General features: G+C 36.6%; 1 protein-coding gene across 1 annotated transcript; it reads right to left on the bottom strand.

The window, feature by feature from the left end:
* Nucleotides 1–13,712: 13,712 nt before the first annotated feature.
* On the bottom strand, nucleotides 13,713–14,651 carry OR10C1 (olfactory receptor family 10 subfamily C member 1; the record flags this gene model as incomplete). Its single annotated transcript, XM_084229043.1, has 1 exon — nucleotides 13,713–14,651. The coding sequence occupies one exon, from the start codon at nucleotides 14,649–14,651 to the stop codon at nucleotides 13,713–13,715; it is 939 nt and encodes a 312-aa protein (XP_084085169.1).
* Between the last annotated feature and the right edge of the window lie 3,697 nt (nucleotides 14,652–18,348).

Below are 18,348 nucleotides of genomic sequence, written 5' to 3'. Positions count from 1 at the left end.
TACTTATTTGTAGCTGGAAGTTTGTACTTCTTGATCCCTTTATCCATTTCATCCACCCATCAATCTGTCTCACCTCTAGTCACCAATAGTATTTTTACTGTCTCTATGATTTTAGGGTTATTTTGCCCATTCATTTTGTTTTTTAGACTGTAAATATAAGTGAATTATATGGTGTTTGTCTCTGTCTGACTTATTTAACTTATCATAACACCCTCATGGCACATCCGTGTTGTCACAAATGGCAAGATTTCATTCTTTGTGATGGTTGAGTAGTATTCCATTATCTAAATGTGTGACCTTGTTTACATATATATGTGAGTGTACCTTCTTTATCCATTCACCTATGAAAAAACACTGAAATGTTTCCATTCATTGGCTATTATAAACAGTATACTGCAATGAATATTGGATTGCACACATCTTTTTGAATTAGTGCTTTCATTTTCTTAGGGTATATATCCAGACGTGGAATAATTTATCAACTGTCATTCTGTTTTTAATTTTCCCATTGTAGCTACACCACCTACAGTGCACAAGTTTCCCTTTTGTCCACATCCTTGCCAACACATCTCTTTGCCCTTTAATAACAGCCACTTTGATAGGAATGTAGTGGTATCTCAGTGTGATTTTTTATTTGCATTTTTCTGATAATTAGTGATTCTGAGCAACCTTTTTTTCCCATCAATTATTTGTATGTAGGCTTTGGATAAATATTTAGATACTCTACCCACTTAAAATCAAAATTTGAGGTTTTTTTAAAATTAAATTGGATTGGATATTAACCCTTTATTAACTATTTGATTTGATGATAACTTTTTTCATTTAGTGTGTTATCTTTCTGTTGTGCTGATGGTTCCCTTTGCTGTGCATAAGCTTTTTTAACTTCAAGCAGTCCAATTTGCTCATTTTTCTTTTGTTGCTCTGGCTTTGGGGTCAAGTTAAGAAAATCATCTCAAAGAGTGATTTGAACCACCTTTTACTACCAATGCATTTTTCTAGGAATTTCATAGTCTCAAGTCCAATATTTGACTTGATGTATATTCTGGTGTATAATATAAGATTTTACAAAGTTTCATCTTTTTGCATGTGGTAGTCCACTCTTGGCTCATTTGTCATAAACTAACTCTCCATTTCCAGGCTCTCAAATGTATTCCTTTTGTCTATGTGTCTATTTTTATTTTAGTACCATACTTCTTCGATCACTGGAACTTTATAGTATAGATGGAAGTCTGGGAGTGTGATACTACCATTCTTTTTTTTGTAAGAATTGTTTTGGCTATTGGGGGTATTTTGTGATTTCACATGAATTTCAATAAGACTGTTCTATTTGTTTGAAGAATGATGCTGAATTTTTCATAGGGATTCCCTTGACTCTGCATATTTCTTTGGATAAAATGACCACTTTGACAATGTTAATTCTTTCAATCTGTGAGCAGGGAACATCTTGCAATATCCTTGAGAAATATATTTCTTTGAGCAAAGTGTTATTCTTTTCATTTAATAGGTCCTTCACCTCCTTTGTTAAATTTACTCCTACATATTTAATACTTTTGATGCAATCAAATGGGATTATTTTCTTGATAACTGTCTCTTCTAGTTTGCTTACAGATAAAAACACAACTGATTTTTATAAGTTGATTTTGTAACATTACTCTGTTGATTTATTGTTTCAATTATCTTTTTAGTGGAACCTTTAGGGTTTTCTATGTATAAGCATGTCATCTGCAAATGTGATAGTTTTATTTCTCTTTCCCAATTTAGATTCCTTTTACATCTTTCTCTTGCCTAATTTCTCTAACTAGGCCTTCCAGTACTATTTTGATCAGTAGTAGTAAATGTGGATATCCTCATCTTATACCAGATCTTAAAGGAAAAGTTTTCAGTTTTTCACCATTAAATGATGTTAGTTTTGTGTTTGTCACACCTGCTCTTTTTTATATTGTGGGATGGTCCTTGCATACTCATCTAATGAAGGATTTTGTCACAAATGGATGTTTAATCTTATTAAATGCTTTCTCTGCATCTATTGATATGAATATGTCATTTTTTGGAAGATGTGTAGGCAAACATGAAAAAATATTAAGACTCTCTCCCACTAGCACCCCTTTTGTCCCTTTGTCTCTGCCCCTTCCTCTTAACTTCAGAATTCACAGGAAGTTTGTTGATGTCAGTCAGTTTTTTTAAGTGTTTTATGTTTTCAAATTATCTGTTATATGAATGTCCAATATTTATTTTTATAGTTCTGACTTGTTTTGCTGCTCATAATTTTTTTCAAGTTTTTTGTTGAAAATGGTTGCATGCCATCCTTTCTTGTAATTATGAAATATTCCATACTATGTATGTACCACAAATTTTAGATCCATTCATCCATTGAAGGATATTTATGCTGCTTCCATGTCCAGCTATTTAAATAATGCTTCTGTAAATATTGTAGACTGAGGTATTTGTTGATGGATTCATATTCTGTGGATATATAACCAAAGGTGGGATTGCTGGGTTGAATTGTATTTATGAATAACTATAAGAAAGTGAAAATCAAAATCAACAAAAAACTATGAACCAGAGACACTTTTAGGGGGGGCGGGGGCAGGAGGGGAGGGATTGGGATCAGAAAGGGGGGGGCTGCAATTGTATGGGGAATATAAAAATAAAATTTATTATTTAAAAAAAATAAATAAAAAAAATAAATTACATTCGGAATGCTTTCCATAATGGTTTAAACAGTTCACATCCCCACCAACAATGTATAGGGTTACTTTTTCTCCACATCATCTCCAACACTTATTGTTGGGGGATCTGTTTGATATGCACCATTTCCAGATATGAGGTAGTATCTCATTATAGTTTTAATCTACATTTCTTTTATTAGGAGTTATAATGAACATTTTTTCATATGTCTTTTAACCTTCTGGATACCCTCATAGTGAACTATCTGTTCACATCTCTGCCCATTTGTTAATTATGTCACTTGTTATTTTGTTGTTCAATTATATATTTTTTTATGTATCTTGGCTATTAATCCCATATCATTTATATATGGGTAAATGATTTTTCCAATTTAGTAGGGTATCTATTTAATTGTCTTTTGCTGTGTAGAAGCTTCTTAACTTGAGGTAATGTTAACTCTATTTTTTTAATTCCTTTGCCTTATGGGTTGAAACATATTGTTGATAAAATGGAATGTATTACCAAAGTTTTCTACAATGTATTTCATTCTTGCAAGCCTTATATCTAAATATTTAATCCATTGGGAATTTATTTTTGTATACAGTGTTAGTGAACAATCCAACATCCTTCTTTTATGTGTGGTTTTCCCAGAGCTATTTAATAAATGGACTGTCTTGAGAAAAGGGACTATGACATCAGAATAAGCAACCTTCTTCATCCCCAGGAGAATAATCCAAAGTAATCTAGAGGGGCACTGGATTCAGAGATCCCATGACTTGGAGTGAAACTAAGGTACCTCCTGAAAATCATAGATCAATGCTGATGATGTACAGAAGATATGCTGAGAAATTTCCATTCTATGCCATGAAAGGAAGATGGCAAGAGGTGACCAAAGACAGTAACTACGGCAAAACCATGGACAAAACCCACAGTCCCATGACAGGGTGTGCCAGAGAGAGAAGAGTTGCATAGTATGACACTAACTATGAGGAGATATTTTTGAAAGTGTTGGGGTATGCCAGTTGGCAGAGACCCCAGAGAATAAGACAAAACAAGGAATCGTGTTGTTTCCTCCCACATAGTCCTCGGGTATCAATGATGAATTGATGGTGAAGTTACACTGAAAGCCCTGGGTAGACTTGCTTAAAACCTATCTGTGCACTGCAGAGATGCAGGTCAGGAAACTTAGATAGGAGGCTTATCAGTGATACCACAGGCATGTGCCACTCATGCACACCACTTTCATTAATGAATGGGCCAATCCAGGCCCCTGGCAAGCCCATAGGCTACAAATTAGTTCCCTCTGATATACATAGCCATCTACTGCAAAGTTAAAAGTTATGCACCTTTAAGACACTTGAACACATAGCAACATAGGAAGCTAGTAATGAAGAGATATTAGTACAACACAAGGCATCATGAGTCCTCAAGGAAAGAGTTCACCATAGAGTGACAACAAATCTCCAGAACCAAACTACAAAGATATGGAATGGAAGATCTTGTCTTTCTATCAGATATAAAGCTCAAATTTTCCATGGTAAAGAAATTTAAAAAAATGGAAGGAAACACAGACAAACTGATAGCTGATATTCAAGAAAACTCAGAAAAACAAATGTAGTAAAAAAATCAGTGAATAGATGGTAAAATATGAAGAAAATAATAGATATGCAAGATGCAAAATGATCAATAAAAAAGATAAAAAAAATTCTGGATATAGCTATGGAAGTAGAAAAAACCAGTGGAAGACCAAATCAGTGATGTCAAAGATGGTAATTCATAAAGAATCCAGGTAGAAGAAAGATAAATATGTTTTAAAGATTAAAGAAACACTTCAAGAATTATCTGACTCCATGAGTAAAGACAATTTAAGAATAGTGAAATTCCAGAAAGAAAAGAGAGAATAAAAGGGAACAGATAATTTATTCAAAGAAACAATAGAGTAAAATTTCCAAAACCTGGAGGAGGAAATGTACAAGTCCATGAAGTTAAAAGAACACCAGCTTACATAAATGCAATAACACCTACATAATGACACATTGCAGTGAAACTTCTAAGAGTTGAAGACAAAGAAAGGACATTGAAGCTGGCTAGGTGGAAGAGGCAGATGACTTACAAAGGCAACTCTATCAGGCTTACATCTGAATTCTTTGAAGAAACACTGCTATAGACAAGGAGTTAATGGAAATACATTAATCAAAACACTTAAAGATAATATATTCCAGCCAAAAATACACCATCTTTTAATGCTCTCCTTCAGTTATGACAGAAATAATCACCTCATATAAGCAGAAGCTGAAGGAGTGTGCAAATACTAGACCCCCTTCAAAGAAATGTTGAAAGTGCTTTCATATCTAATTTGAAGAGAACATATACAAAAAACTGAATAAGGAAACAGAATCACAATATTAAGGACAAAGTGGCAGTAGCAGAAGCTCATGTATCAATAATCATCCTAAATGTAAATGAACTGAACACACCAATCAAAAGGTACATGTGGCTCATTGGATTAGAAAACAAATATCTCCAAAAACACACCTGAACTCCAAATAAAAACACAGACTGAGAGTAAAGGGTTGGAAAACAATCCTGCGAGCATATACATAGAGAACCCCAAAAACTCCACAGAAAAACTAATTCAACTCATCAATCAGTTCAGTAAAGTGGCAGGATACAAAATCAACACGCAAAAGTCAGTAGCCTTCCTATACACAAACAATAAATCTGAAGAAGAAATCAAAAAAACCATCCCTTTTATTATTGAAACAAAAAAAAATCAAATATTTGGGAATAAATCTAATAAAAGAGGTAAAGGACCTATACAAAGAAAACTATAAAACACTGTTAAAGGAAATAGAAGAAGACACAAAGAAATGGAAAGACATCCCCTGCTCATGGATTGCAAGAATTAACATTATCAAAATGGCCATCCTACTAAAAGCAATCTACAGATTCAATGCTATTCCAATCAAAATTTCAATGTCATTCTTCAAAGAAATAGAACAATTATTGATGAAATTCATATGGAATCACAAAAAACCCCGAATAGCCAAAGCTCTCCTGAAAAAAAAAAAGAAGGGAATGGAGGCATCACACTCCCAGACTTCAAACTCTACTACAAAGCCATAATCATCAAAACTGCATGGTATTGGAACAAGAACAGACATACAGACCAATGGAATTGAATAGAAAATCCAGAAATAAACCCACAGATTTATGGTCAACTAATATTTGACAAAGGAGCAAAGACTTTGCATTGGAGCAAAGAAAGTTTGTTCAATAAATGGTGCTGGGAAAACTGGGTCGCTACATGCAAAAGAATGAAGCTTGACCATTACCTCACACCATACACAAAAATCAACTCAAAATGGATTAAAGAACTAGACATAAGACCTGAAACCATAAAATACATAGAAGGAAATATAGGCGAAACACTACATGATTTGCACATCAAAGACATCTTTACAGACACATCACCCAAAGCAGTGATAGTGAAGGCAAAGATAAACAGCTGGGACTACATCAAATGAAAGAGCTTCTGCACAGCAAAAGAGACAATAACAAAAACAAAGAGAAACCCCACCAACTGGGAGAACATTTTTGCACACAACACTAATGATAAAGGATTGATCACAAAAATCTGCAAAGAGGTGATGAGACTCAACAACAACAAAGAAAATAATCCAGTCCAAAAATGGGCAGAAGAGCTAAAAAGAAACTTCTCTGAAGAGGAAATGCAAATGTCCAACAGGCATATGAAAAAATGTTCAACATCACTTGCAATCAGGGAAATGCAAATCAAAACTACCATGAGATACCATCTTATACCAGTGAGAATGGCACATATTAAAAAAAAACTAGCAACAACAAATGTTGGCGAGGGTGTGGAGAAAAAAGAACTCTTCTGCACTGTTGGTGGGAGTGCAAACTGGTCCAACCACTATGGAGAGCTGTGTGGAGATTTCTGGACCTACTAAACATAGAGCTTCCATATGATCCAGCAATTCCACTCCTAGGTATTTACCCAAAGGACACAGAAACATCAATTCCAAAGAGCACCTGCACCCCTATGTTTATAGCAGCACTATTTACAATAGCTAAGCTTTGGAAACAGCCCAAATGCCCAAACATAGATGACTGGATCAAGAAGATGTGGTACATATATACCATGGAATATTACTCAGCATTCAAAAAAGATAAACACATGCAATTTGCAGCAACATGGATGGCGCTGGAAGGGATCATGCTCAGCGAAATAAGCCAAAAAGAAAAAGAAAAATACCGGATGGTCTCACTCATAGCAGGAATCTAGAAAACTTAAATAAGGGACCAGGAAAATGAATAACTATAAGAAAGTGAAAATCAAAATCAACAAAAAACTATGAACCAGAGACACTTTTTGGGGGGTGGGGGGCGGGAGGGGAGGGATTGGCGTCAGAATGGGGGGGTTGCAATTGTATGGGGAATATAAAAATAAAATTTATTATTTAAAAAAAAATTTAAAAAATAAAATAAAAGGTTGTAGAGAAAAAAAAAAATAGTACCCAAAGGAAAGTAGGAACAACCATAGTAAATCATATATATTCCACATATAAGTGACACAATAACATTATTTGCCTTGATCCTTCTGGCTTATTTCACTTAGCATCCTGCCCTAGAGATTCAGGCATGTTGTCACAAAAAGTCAAGAGTTTATTAGTGGAGAATTATGGGTGTTTTTGTGGTGGGAGTGATGTGGTGACTACATCTGAGGGGAAAATCCTATACTGTCAAAATACTGTAAAGGGTGTGGAAAAATGATACTTCAATCCAATAAATATTTTTTTATTTATTAAGAACAATAAAACTGGGGGGACATTTCTTTGAAAAGTAAAAGTTTGGGCCTCCCTGGTGGCGCAGCGGTTGAGCGCTGTGTTGCGAAGCTACCCGCAGCCTCTGCAGCACCGGTTCAATCCCAGGCTGCTCCCCGGCCACTGGAGGAGGGTCCCACATGGCGCGCAGACCTCTCCTGCCGCCCGCTGCTCCCCTCAGCAGTGTACTTCGGTCCCTCTGCCTGCTCTGCTCCCCACTCTGACTCTGGTGAATTCTCTCACCCTCCAGCGATTCTGACTGTACCCAGTGCTTGTATAAATAAATAAAAATAAATCTTTAAAAAAAAAGAAAAGAAAAGTAAAACTTTATCTTTTTTATAGAGTAGTATTCCCTTGTGCATATATACCCCCTCTTCCAATTCACTCATCTACCTTTGGGTACTTAGGTTGTTTCCACAGTTTGGTTATTGTAATTAGTGTTAGAGTGAACATAGAAGTGCATATATTCCTTCACATTAATACTTTTGTTTTGTTTTTTCAAGTGAATAACTAATGGATCATATGATGGATCTATTTTTAATATTTTGAATAGTCTTCATTCAGTTTTCCACAGGGGCTAGACCAGTTTACATTTCCATAAACAGTGTATGACGTTTCCATTTTCAATACATCCTCATCCCCAATACTTGTTGTTTCTGGTCTTTCTGATGTGGACCATTCTCAGAGGTGTGAGGTGCTATCTCATTGTGGTTATGATTTGCTTTTCCCTTACAATAAGTGATGATGAATATTCTTCATTTTCCTCTTGGCCATCTATATGCCGTCTTAGAAAAGTCCTATTTAGCTCTTCTACCCATTTTTCCTGGGTTATATATTTTCTTTTTATTTGATTTTTAATAGTCCTTTGCATATCTTTTTTATCAGCCCCTTGTAAATTACAAGGTGTGCAAATATTTTGTCCCATTCAGTAGAGTGTCTCTTTTTTTATGAAGATTTCTTTCACTGTTCAAAGGTTTTTTAGTTTGACATAACCCCAATTATTTATATTCTCCTCTGTTTTCCTAGCTGCTAAAGACATCTCTGAAGTCCTGGAGTGTTTTCTTTATGTTTTCTTCTACATATTTTATGACTTCAGGGCTTACAACCAAGTCTTTTATCTATGTTGAGTTGGTTTTGTGTATGGTGTAAGATGGTGGACTAGTTTCATTATTATGCATGTGGTTGTTCAATTTTCGCAACATCATTAGTTGAAGAAACTCTCTTTTCTCCAATGTACACTTTATGTTCCTTTGTTGTAGATCAACTTTCCATATATATTTGTATTTTTTTTGCAATCTCAATTCTGTTCCATTTGTCTGTGTGTTTTTTTTTTTTCCAGAACCATACTGCTCTTATTACTATGGCTTTGTAGTAAGTTTGAAGTCTGGGAATGTGATACCACCATTCTTCTTCCTTGCCCTAGTTGTTTTGAATATTCACAGTCTTTTGTGGTACTGTATGAACTGTAATAATACTTGTTCCATTCCTTTGAAGAATGACATTAGGGCCTTGTAGGGATTGAATTCAATCTGCATATTGCTTTTAGTAAGATGGGCTTTTCAACAATGTTAATGTTTCCTTTACCAATGTCTTATAGTCTTCATTATAGAGGTTCTTCACTTTTTTGTTAAGCTTACTTTTAATTATTTTTTGTTAGTTATAAAAAGGATTTTTCTGCTTCTTTCTCATTGCTTGAATATAGAAATGCAACTGATTTTTTTTAATTTGACATTGTATGCTGCCATTTTATTAAGTTATTATTTCTTAAATGGCTTATTTAGGATTTTCTATGTATATTAACATGTCATCTGCAAATAGTGATAGTTTTACTTCTTTTTCAAAGGATTCCTTTGTATATTACTCTTGCATAGCTAGAATTTTGAATATTATGTTGAATAGTAATGGTAGAAGTGGATATACTTGACTTGTAAAAGATCTTACAAAAAATACTTTCATTTATATAAAGAACCCTCTCACTTCATGGATGTTGGAATCTAAACTAGTGGAAGACCACTGGATTAAAGAGGAGATCAACTTAAGACCTGACCATAAAATATATAGAAGAAAATATAAGTAAAATACTACATGACATACATCTCAGTAACATCTTTAAAGACTCATCCCCCAAAGCAAAGAAAGTGAAAGACAAAATTAACAGCTGGGATTATATCAAACTAAAAAGTTTCTGTACAGAAAAAAAGAAGCATTAACCAAAACAGACAGACACCCTACTGATTGGGAGAAAATTTTGTGCTCCATACAACTGATAAGGGACTGATCATAAAGATCTACAAAGAGCTCACACAGCTCAACAAAAATAAACAATACAGTTAAAAAATGGCAGAAGAGCTAAAAAGACACTTTTCCAAAGAGGAAATGCAAATGGCAAACAGGTATATGAAAATATGTTCAACATCACTTGTAATCAGGGAAATGCAAATCAAAACCACAATGAGATACCTACCACCTTACATCAGTGAGAATGGCACATATTTAAAAAAAATAGCAACAACAAATGTTGGTGAGGATGTGGAGAAAAAGGAACTCTCCTACACTGCTGGTGGGAGTGCAAACTGGTCCAACCACTATAGAATGCTGTGTGGAGGTTCCTCAAACTACTAAAAATGGAGCTTCTATATGACACAGAAATTCCACTCCTAGGAATCTACCCAAAAGGCATAAAAACATTAATTCAAAAGGATACCTGTACCCCTATGTTTATTACAGCACTATTTAAAACAGGTAAGCTATGGAAACAATCCAAATGACCAAAAATAGATGACTGGATCAAGAAGATATGGAACATATATACAATGGAATATTACTCAGCAATCAAAAAGATAAACCCATACCGTTCATAGCAACATGAATGGAGCCGGAAAGGATTATGTTCAGTGAAATAAGCCAGAAAGAAAAATATTGGATGGTTTCATTTATAGGAGGAATATAGAGGAACCAAACAAGGGATCAGGCAAAAATATATAATCAATTAAAAATAAACAAAATTAACAGGCAACAATAAATCAGAGGCATTCTGCAGGGAAGGGGGAGAGAAGAGCACAAGGGACTATGGTAATGATGCACGGGTGAATTGGTGGTGGAAATTTTACGGGTACTATACCTGAGAGGAGAAAGCATACATTGTATGAAAAGGAAGACTGATGTAAAATATATATAAACTAAATAAATTAAATAAAAAACAGAAGTGACAAGTGCTGATGAGGATGTGGATAAAAAGCATCCCTTGTACACTGTTGGTGGGTTTATCCCCTATCAAAAACAGTATGGAGGTTTCTTAAATATTAGAAATAGATCTACTATAAAACCCAACAATTCCACTCCTAAGTATCTATTTAGAAAGAAACTTGCATTCCCATGTCCATTGCAGCACTTACAAAAGTCAAGTTATGGAGCACCCTAAGTGCCCAAAGACAGAGGAGTAGATTAGAAAAATGTGTTACACACACACATACACATACACTCACACACACAATGGGATATCATTCAACTATAAGAAAAATGAACTGTTGCCATTTGCAACATTATGGATGAAATCAGAGGGGATAATGCTAAGCAAAATAAGTCAGAAGAAGAAATACAAAAGCTAGATGGTTTCACTTCTATGTAGACTATAAAGAGAAATTTTAAAAAGGTTCAGACAAAACCATACCAGAAACAAACCCTAGAAATCAGACTGTGGAACTGAGGCTAAAATACAGGGGGGACAGAGGGGAAAGAAAGTGGAGAAGGGACACATGGATGATGGTGGAGACAGAAGATGGCTCGGTGGAGAGCAGGATGTGGTGACATGCATCTGAGGCGAAGGTATCCTTTGAATCACATACTGTGTCGTAAACCAATGTTACCTCAATAAAAATAAAATGAAAGACATAAGACTTTAAAAAGCACATACTTTATTATTCCATTTATATAACCCTCTAGAAAAGGCTAGCTTATAGTCACAGAAAGTTGACCAGAGCTTGTTTGGGAATGGAGAATAGAAAGGGGTGGAAGGGGGAAATTCTGATGGAATATGAGAAAATTTGAGGTCAAAAATGTACATATCGGGCCTCCCAGGTGGCGCAGCGGTTGAGTGCTTGGCTGTGAAGCTGCCGGCAGCCTCTGCAGCGCTGGATCGATCCCCGGCTGCTCCCTGGCCACCAGAGAAGGGTCCCACATGGCGCGCAGACCTCTCCTGCCGCCTGCTGCTCCCCTCAGCAGTGTACTTCGGTCCTTCTGCCTGCTCTGCTCCCCACTCTGGCTCTAGTGAATTCTCTCACCCTCCCACGCTTCTGACTGTACCCAGTGCATGTATAAACAAACAAATAAACAAACAAACAAACAAATAAATAAATAAATAAATAAATACGTGCCTCTTTCTCTTTAAAAAAAAAAAAGAAATGTGCATATCATGTCTGGTGATGATTTCATGGGCGTAAACAAATGACAAAACCTATTAAATTTTACATTAAAATATATGCAATTTATTATATGTCAATAATACCCTCATAGAACTTTTAGAAGTTATTGTTTGTGTGATAGAAGTATATTTATTCCTAGCACTGAAACATGAGAGAAATTTTTCTACTGAGCATTTCATAGTGTTGCTTCTTATAATCTTTCTCAATATAAAACATGGTAGAATGTCAAAACAACATTTAGCAAGAACAATTCTATAAAGGATTTTGTGGGGTATGTAGGTATAAGTGGGAGGTAGAAAATAATGCATTTTACATTTACAGGACTTTGCTGGTCTGCTTTAGTCTGCAAAATCTGTTTTATCAAGCCTTTAGGCAATCCTTCCCTAATGTTCTCTTCACCTGAGGTCTTTCTAAGTTCTAAGGAACAGTAGTTTTGAGATTTTAATCATTTATATGTATGTGGACTATAGGAATATATTTAGGACTAGGTTGAGCTCCTCTTGAAAATCAAGGACCCAGACAGTTCACATGATTCCATACCACCCCTCTGTGGGGTAGACTGCAAGTGTGTGACCATTAATTACCTTTGAGTTTTGAGTATTTCCCTACATTGCAATGCTCTCTGAGTTTCATGAGAATCAGTGTTGTCTCCCCAACAAGTTCTAAGTACCGTCTGGGCAAATCAACCCCTGTGGATACTTGGTATTCATCACAGTGCCATGGAAGGCTTTCAATAAATGCTTGTAAATGGAATATGGATTTTCAATTAGTGAATACTTGTTCCTCTGAGACATTTTTTTTTAATTATTTGAGCTCATTTCTTTGTTTTGCATATTTTTGACTCTCCTGTGCTTTGCCATTATATTTGCTCTAGTATCTGGTCATCTTTGTTATCTGTCTGTGCAGTGGCAGCTTTCTGGTGCAGTGGTGAGTGTAGTTTCTTCCTTCATTTTTTTTTTTTGGGTTACCAGTGCAATTGACATTCAAAGAACACCCTTCTCTACCACAAAAGGACCCAATGTGGGGTGGATATTATCTTCTATGTTCCCTGTCTGGCTCTCTAATAAAAACATTTATTGAGACATTATTTTGTGCTAGATATTAAACTTGGTGGCTTACAATCTCTGTAAATTCTCCTAAATCCCCAATAAATAGATTTTATTATTATCTCAACTTTATGGATAAGGACATCATTCTTCTGTGATCATACAGCTAATCAGTTAGAAGACTTGAATTTGTTTGCTATTAAAATCTACTCTCTTAACCTCCATGTCACACTGATTCCTTGAGAACTTACCATCATTGAAACTGCTCTGACCCCTCCTCACTTCTTAAGGACTTTGCTTTTTACCTGGTGATAGGTTTAATTAGGTATGATGACTGTGCTAATCAACTAAACAGCAGTCCTACCCAGAAAACAAATGCCTTACTTTGGATTATAAATATTAAATAACTTTAAGGGTCATCTGTGTACCTGAAAATATTATCCACCTTGATAGTCTGATGGGAACAATATTTTGTAACTTTTCCTTAGTTGTCAACTTGCTCTGCTTGTAAATATGATCCTTCCTGTGGATTTCTTGTTTCTTACGTATGTATGTAATAGAAAGCAGGACAGATTGAATCTGGTGGGGTGGATAAGGAGTTTAGCTCCAGTAATTCTTACTAGACAAATCTCTCTTTTTGACAGACTGGCCCTCTCCAAGGTCAGGACTATTCCTCGTCTTTACGGTGGTTTGGAAATGACTGGGAATGGAATCATTATCATCATCCCTTCTCAAATGTCTACAGGCTTCATTTTCTGAATGATTCTTTTTAGAGCGGCTTTGACATCAGCATTCCGCAGGCTATAGATAATGGGATTGAGGATGGGGGTGACCACAGCATAGAAGAGGGACAGCAAGGGGTCAGTGGCTGGATCATAGTTGGCCTTAGGGCGGATGTAGATAAAGATGGCCGTGCCGTAGAAGAGGGAGACCACAATCAGGTGCGAGGAGCACGTGGAGAAGGCCTTGCGGCGACCAGAACGGGATGGAATCCGGTATATAGTAGCCAGGATATGCCCATAGGAGCCCAGGATGAGGCCAAAGGGGCAGAGGATGATGAGGGCCGCTGCCAAGATAATTTGCAGTTCATTGAGTGAAGTGTCTCCGCATACAAGCTGCAGGATGGGCTGGATCTCACAGAAGAAGTGTGGGATGGCGTTGGGACCACAGAACGGCAAGGAGAAGATGAAGGAGGTGTGACCCATTCCCACCAGAGCGCCACAGGCCCATGCTGACCCAGCCAGCTGTAGGCACATCCTCCGGTTCAGCAACAACGGGTAGCGAAGGGGTTCACAGATGGCCGCATAACGATCATAGGCCATGGCTGCCAGGAGACAACATTCTGTGGCACCAAAAAATAGAAAGAAGAACATCTGGAGAGCACACCCAGAGCGAGAGATGTGGCGCTGACTGGTGAGGAGGTGGTGAAGCAGCAGGGGGACGGTGACAGACGTGTAGCAGATCTCCAGGACTGAGAGAATTCGGAGGAAGAAGTACATGGGGGACTGGAGGGCAGCATCAGCTGAAACCAGCACCACAATAAGGAGGTTCCCCATCACGGTGAGCAAGTAGACAGTGAGAAAGACAGAGAAGAGCAAGCCCTGAAGGTCAGCCAGGGGAGAGAAGCCCACCAGAATGAAGTCAGTCACCACAGAGATGTTTGTGTTCATCCTGCTTACATCCCTGATGACAGAAGGATCAAAGAAACGCAAAGTAGAGTCACAATTAGGGAACTGTGCGGTGGGCGGAGCTGGCGACTTCCTGTGTGGGATCCCCGCATAGAAAGCAATCCCGGCGTGGAAAGTCCTCTCACTACCTCATGGCCTTGAGACAGCACAGACTTGAGCCCACATTCGGCCCTGAATCCTGAGCGCTTGGCATAGTTCCCGCATCTGCTCTCTTTCTGAGAGTGCCCACCTTGCACAAGAACAAACTCAGTTCTGTTTTAGTTTCTCCTAGTGGTAAGGAGTGGGTCATTCTAGCCTCCCTTTCTCTTTTCGCCATTTCCCATACCTTCTTTCCCACAGGGTTGAGGACAGAATTTCTCTCCCAGCAGATTTTTTCCTGCTCAAAGTCAAAATTTGTTTTGTATTTGGGACATGAAAAATCTCAAGTCAAAAGAATTTTCTCTCTATTCTTCTCCCTCTTGAGTTCTTCTATTTCTGTCTTTTTCTTTTTTTAAGATTTTATTTATTTATGCATACAAGAACTGGGGTGTAGGCGAGAGGTGTGGGGGATGAGAGGATTCACCAGAGACAGAGTGGGGAACAGAACAGGCAGACTGACTGAAATACACTGTTGGGGGGAGCAGCAGAGAGACAGGAGAGGTCTGCTGTGCCATGTGGGTAGCTCCCTGGCCGGGGATCAAACTCATGATGCAGCGGCTGCGGACAACTTCATAGGTTGCATCTTAACCCTTTGCACCACCAGGGAGACCCCTATTTCTGTCTTGTTCTTTCCTCCTTCCACACGTTTTCTTTTCCTTTCCTCTCAGGTTGTCTGCTCTCTGGTCCAATTTTCGCCTCTTTTTTTTTCTTTTTCTGACTCTTCAGTTACCATTTCCCCGGAGCCTCTCTCCTTTCTCTATCATTTTGTCATTAGATAACTTTCATGGTTTTTAAGGAGAAGAAATTTAAAAACTCATCTTTTTCAAGCTCTTAATAGGAAGTTAAGCAGTTCAGTTATCCAAAGGTGCAAAAATATCTCTAGTTACTAAAAATATTTTAGGAGATGACAATACCTTTCTTGGTTGCTTATCCCTGTATTTTACAACCTCACAAGCTCATCCCCTTACACTATGACACATATGCATATCCCAAAACCATATATAATGTTACAAGTTCACACACTAGCATACTGCATTTCTAAATACAAGCATAGAATAATATTTAAATAGCCCAATATCAAGAGATTCTATATTCATCTAAGGTCACTAATAAGTTATGTATTATATATACATACATATATCATTATGAATAACACTGAAAGTGAAAACACACTTAACATAGAAATATAAACACACCCAGAGAAACAGTTAAACAGATACATAAATCCAAATTCTCTGCAAAATAATACCATATTCAAGAATGTATACTAAAAATACAAAGCACACACACAGATATTCTTTTGCAATTGGAGGGTAATTGGCCCATTCCTCCTAAGTGGCTTTTGCAGTATTTTCCAGGAGATATTTTCTGAATAAAGTCTTTTTACTTGAAGAAATAACCAGTGATAAAGACAAACAGTATTACAATAGATGACTTATTTTCTTCTTTCTCTAGAAGTGGATGGTAGATTCCTCATGAGAAAAGCACTCTTACATTTAGTATCTTTTTAAGTAAGGTCTCTGAGGACCTAAATCTCCAAGCATATTTGACTTTCCAGTGGGGAGAGCCCCTCACATAACCAATTAATCTGTTATTTTGGAGCGTGTTTCTTATATTGCAAAAGTGTTGAGTGAGCTGTCAAAAACATTTCAGAGAAAATGTCCAGGGCTGTTGTTTCCTATTAGAGCTCTGTAATATCCCTGGATATTTACTTACTTACTTAAATGAATTACCATTGTTTTACATCCTTGACAATATTTTGACAGCATAGGATTTCTCCCCTTTGGCGTGATTACCATCTCTCTCCCACCACCAAAGCACACACAGTCCACTGCCGTACTCCATTGTGCTCTCCCCTCCACCCAGTTCTTTCTTATCGTTTCTCATATTTTCTTCTTTTCATTTCTGTAGATGTATGAATACACTCATAAAATGAAATAATGCACTTTTAGCTCATTATTATTTATATACTCCAGTAATCAATTTATTTGATCACCAATTCTGGAGTCCCTTATATCTTTCAGTCATTCTACAGAATAACAAGAATATCAAAGAGAAATAAACATAATATTGACCCTAGTGAACTAATAAGTACCTTTTTCTTGGAAAATTCTTTCTAATTTCTCTTGTTTTTATCTTTTCATTCATTATATGAGAACTTTGCACCATCAGTTGGATTTGTTCTTGCACATTTTCATAGATATGATAATGCATATGTGTTAGATATGATGATATAGCTTAGGATGTTTTCAAGATATGTAGTTGCCACTTTAGAAACAAGCCCTGAATGCCAACTGATTTAAAATAAGTTAATTTATTGATTACTATAACTAGAAGTTCAAGATGTCCTTAAAGAGGATCTACTTGGTTTCCTTCCAATTCCTTTGTATCTGTCCCTTTTATTAGGTTTGGCTGAAAGTAATGAAAATACCAGTGCTTCAAAAAAATGTACACAAATGTATTTCTCTTTCCCTGAAATGTCTGAAGTTATGTGGTTCAGAGCAATATGACTTCTGTGATTCAAGAAGTCCTCAGGGATGCAGTTCCTTTCAGTTCATTAGTCTGTTCTTGAAATGTGGCCTTCTTATGCCTTTAGATGGTAGCACACATACTACAGTGAACAGAGTGGAGAACAGTCTGGTTAGTGGTGTGCCAGGTAAATACTCTTATAGTGTAACTTATATGGTGTTCTTGACAAGCTGTTTAACTTGAATATAATTATAAATAGTCAGTCAGGCAAACCCAGACTGTGGTACATATACAGATAGCTGACACACATTCTTAAAAAAAAAAAAAATCAATGATTTTTAACAACAAAACAAAGTAAAAGTATATACTCTTCTAGATTGAAGGAGACTGAAAAAAGTGACAATAGCATGTAATAACATGATCCTTAATTGGATTTTGTTTTAGGAACAACAAATATTAAACAGCTCCAAAATACTTCGGGAATAATTGGGAAAATTGAATATGGTCTTTATATGCAATATAACTGTAATGAATGTATGAATGCTAAATTCCTTTTGTGTAATATTAGTATTGTGGCTACACAGCAGAATTTCCTTGTCCTCAGAAATGAATACATAATGAAATATTTAAAGGTAAAATGTCATGCTAACTACAATGCTCCTTACATGGAACATCTTTAAAGGTTTAGGCATCTTTTTGATGGTCCTTGACTCTCCTCCATGGGATGTTTGTCATTGTCAGTTATCTGCCTTGTCCTTGTCTGAGGAGGCTGCATGGTTTTACACTCTTCTTTCTATTAGTTTAGTTTTGGTGTATATTAGTTATGGTGCAATGGTGCAAAAGCAGCATTCCAAAATCTTCACTGTACAAAACAATTCTGTTCAATCATAAAGAATGTGCTGTGGTTCAGAAGACCCACTAGGATCACTGTCTTCCATGTGCTGCCAGCATTCCACACAACTCAGCTCTGTGGCTTCTCCATATCAGTGTTTGCTTCTGCACTGGTCACTTTAAAGAAGAATGATTGTTAATCATCAACAGTTAAACTGCATCATTACATTTTACTAGCAGA

The sequence above is a fragment of the Talpa europaea genome, assembly GCF_964194135.1.
Source record: "Talpa europaea genome assembly, chromosome: 2".
In the NCBI taxonomy this organism is placed as follows: Eukaryota; Metazoa; Chordata; class Mammalia; order Eulipotyphla; family Talpidae; genus Talpa; species Talpa europaea.
Note: the sequence above shows the minus strand (reverse complement) of the source record. Positions and strands in the feature narration are given on the sequence as shown.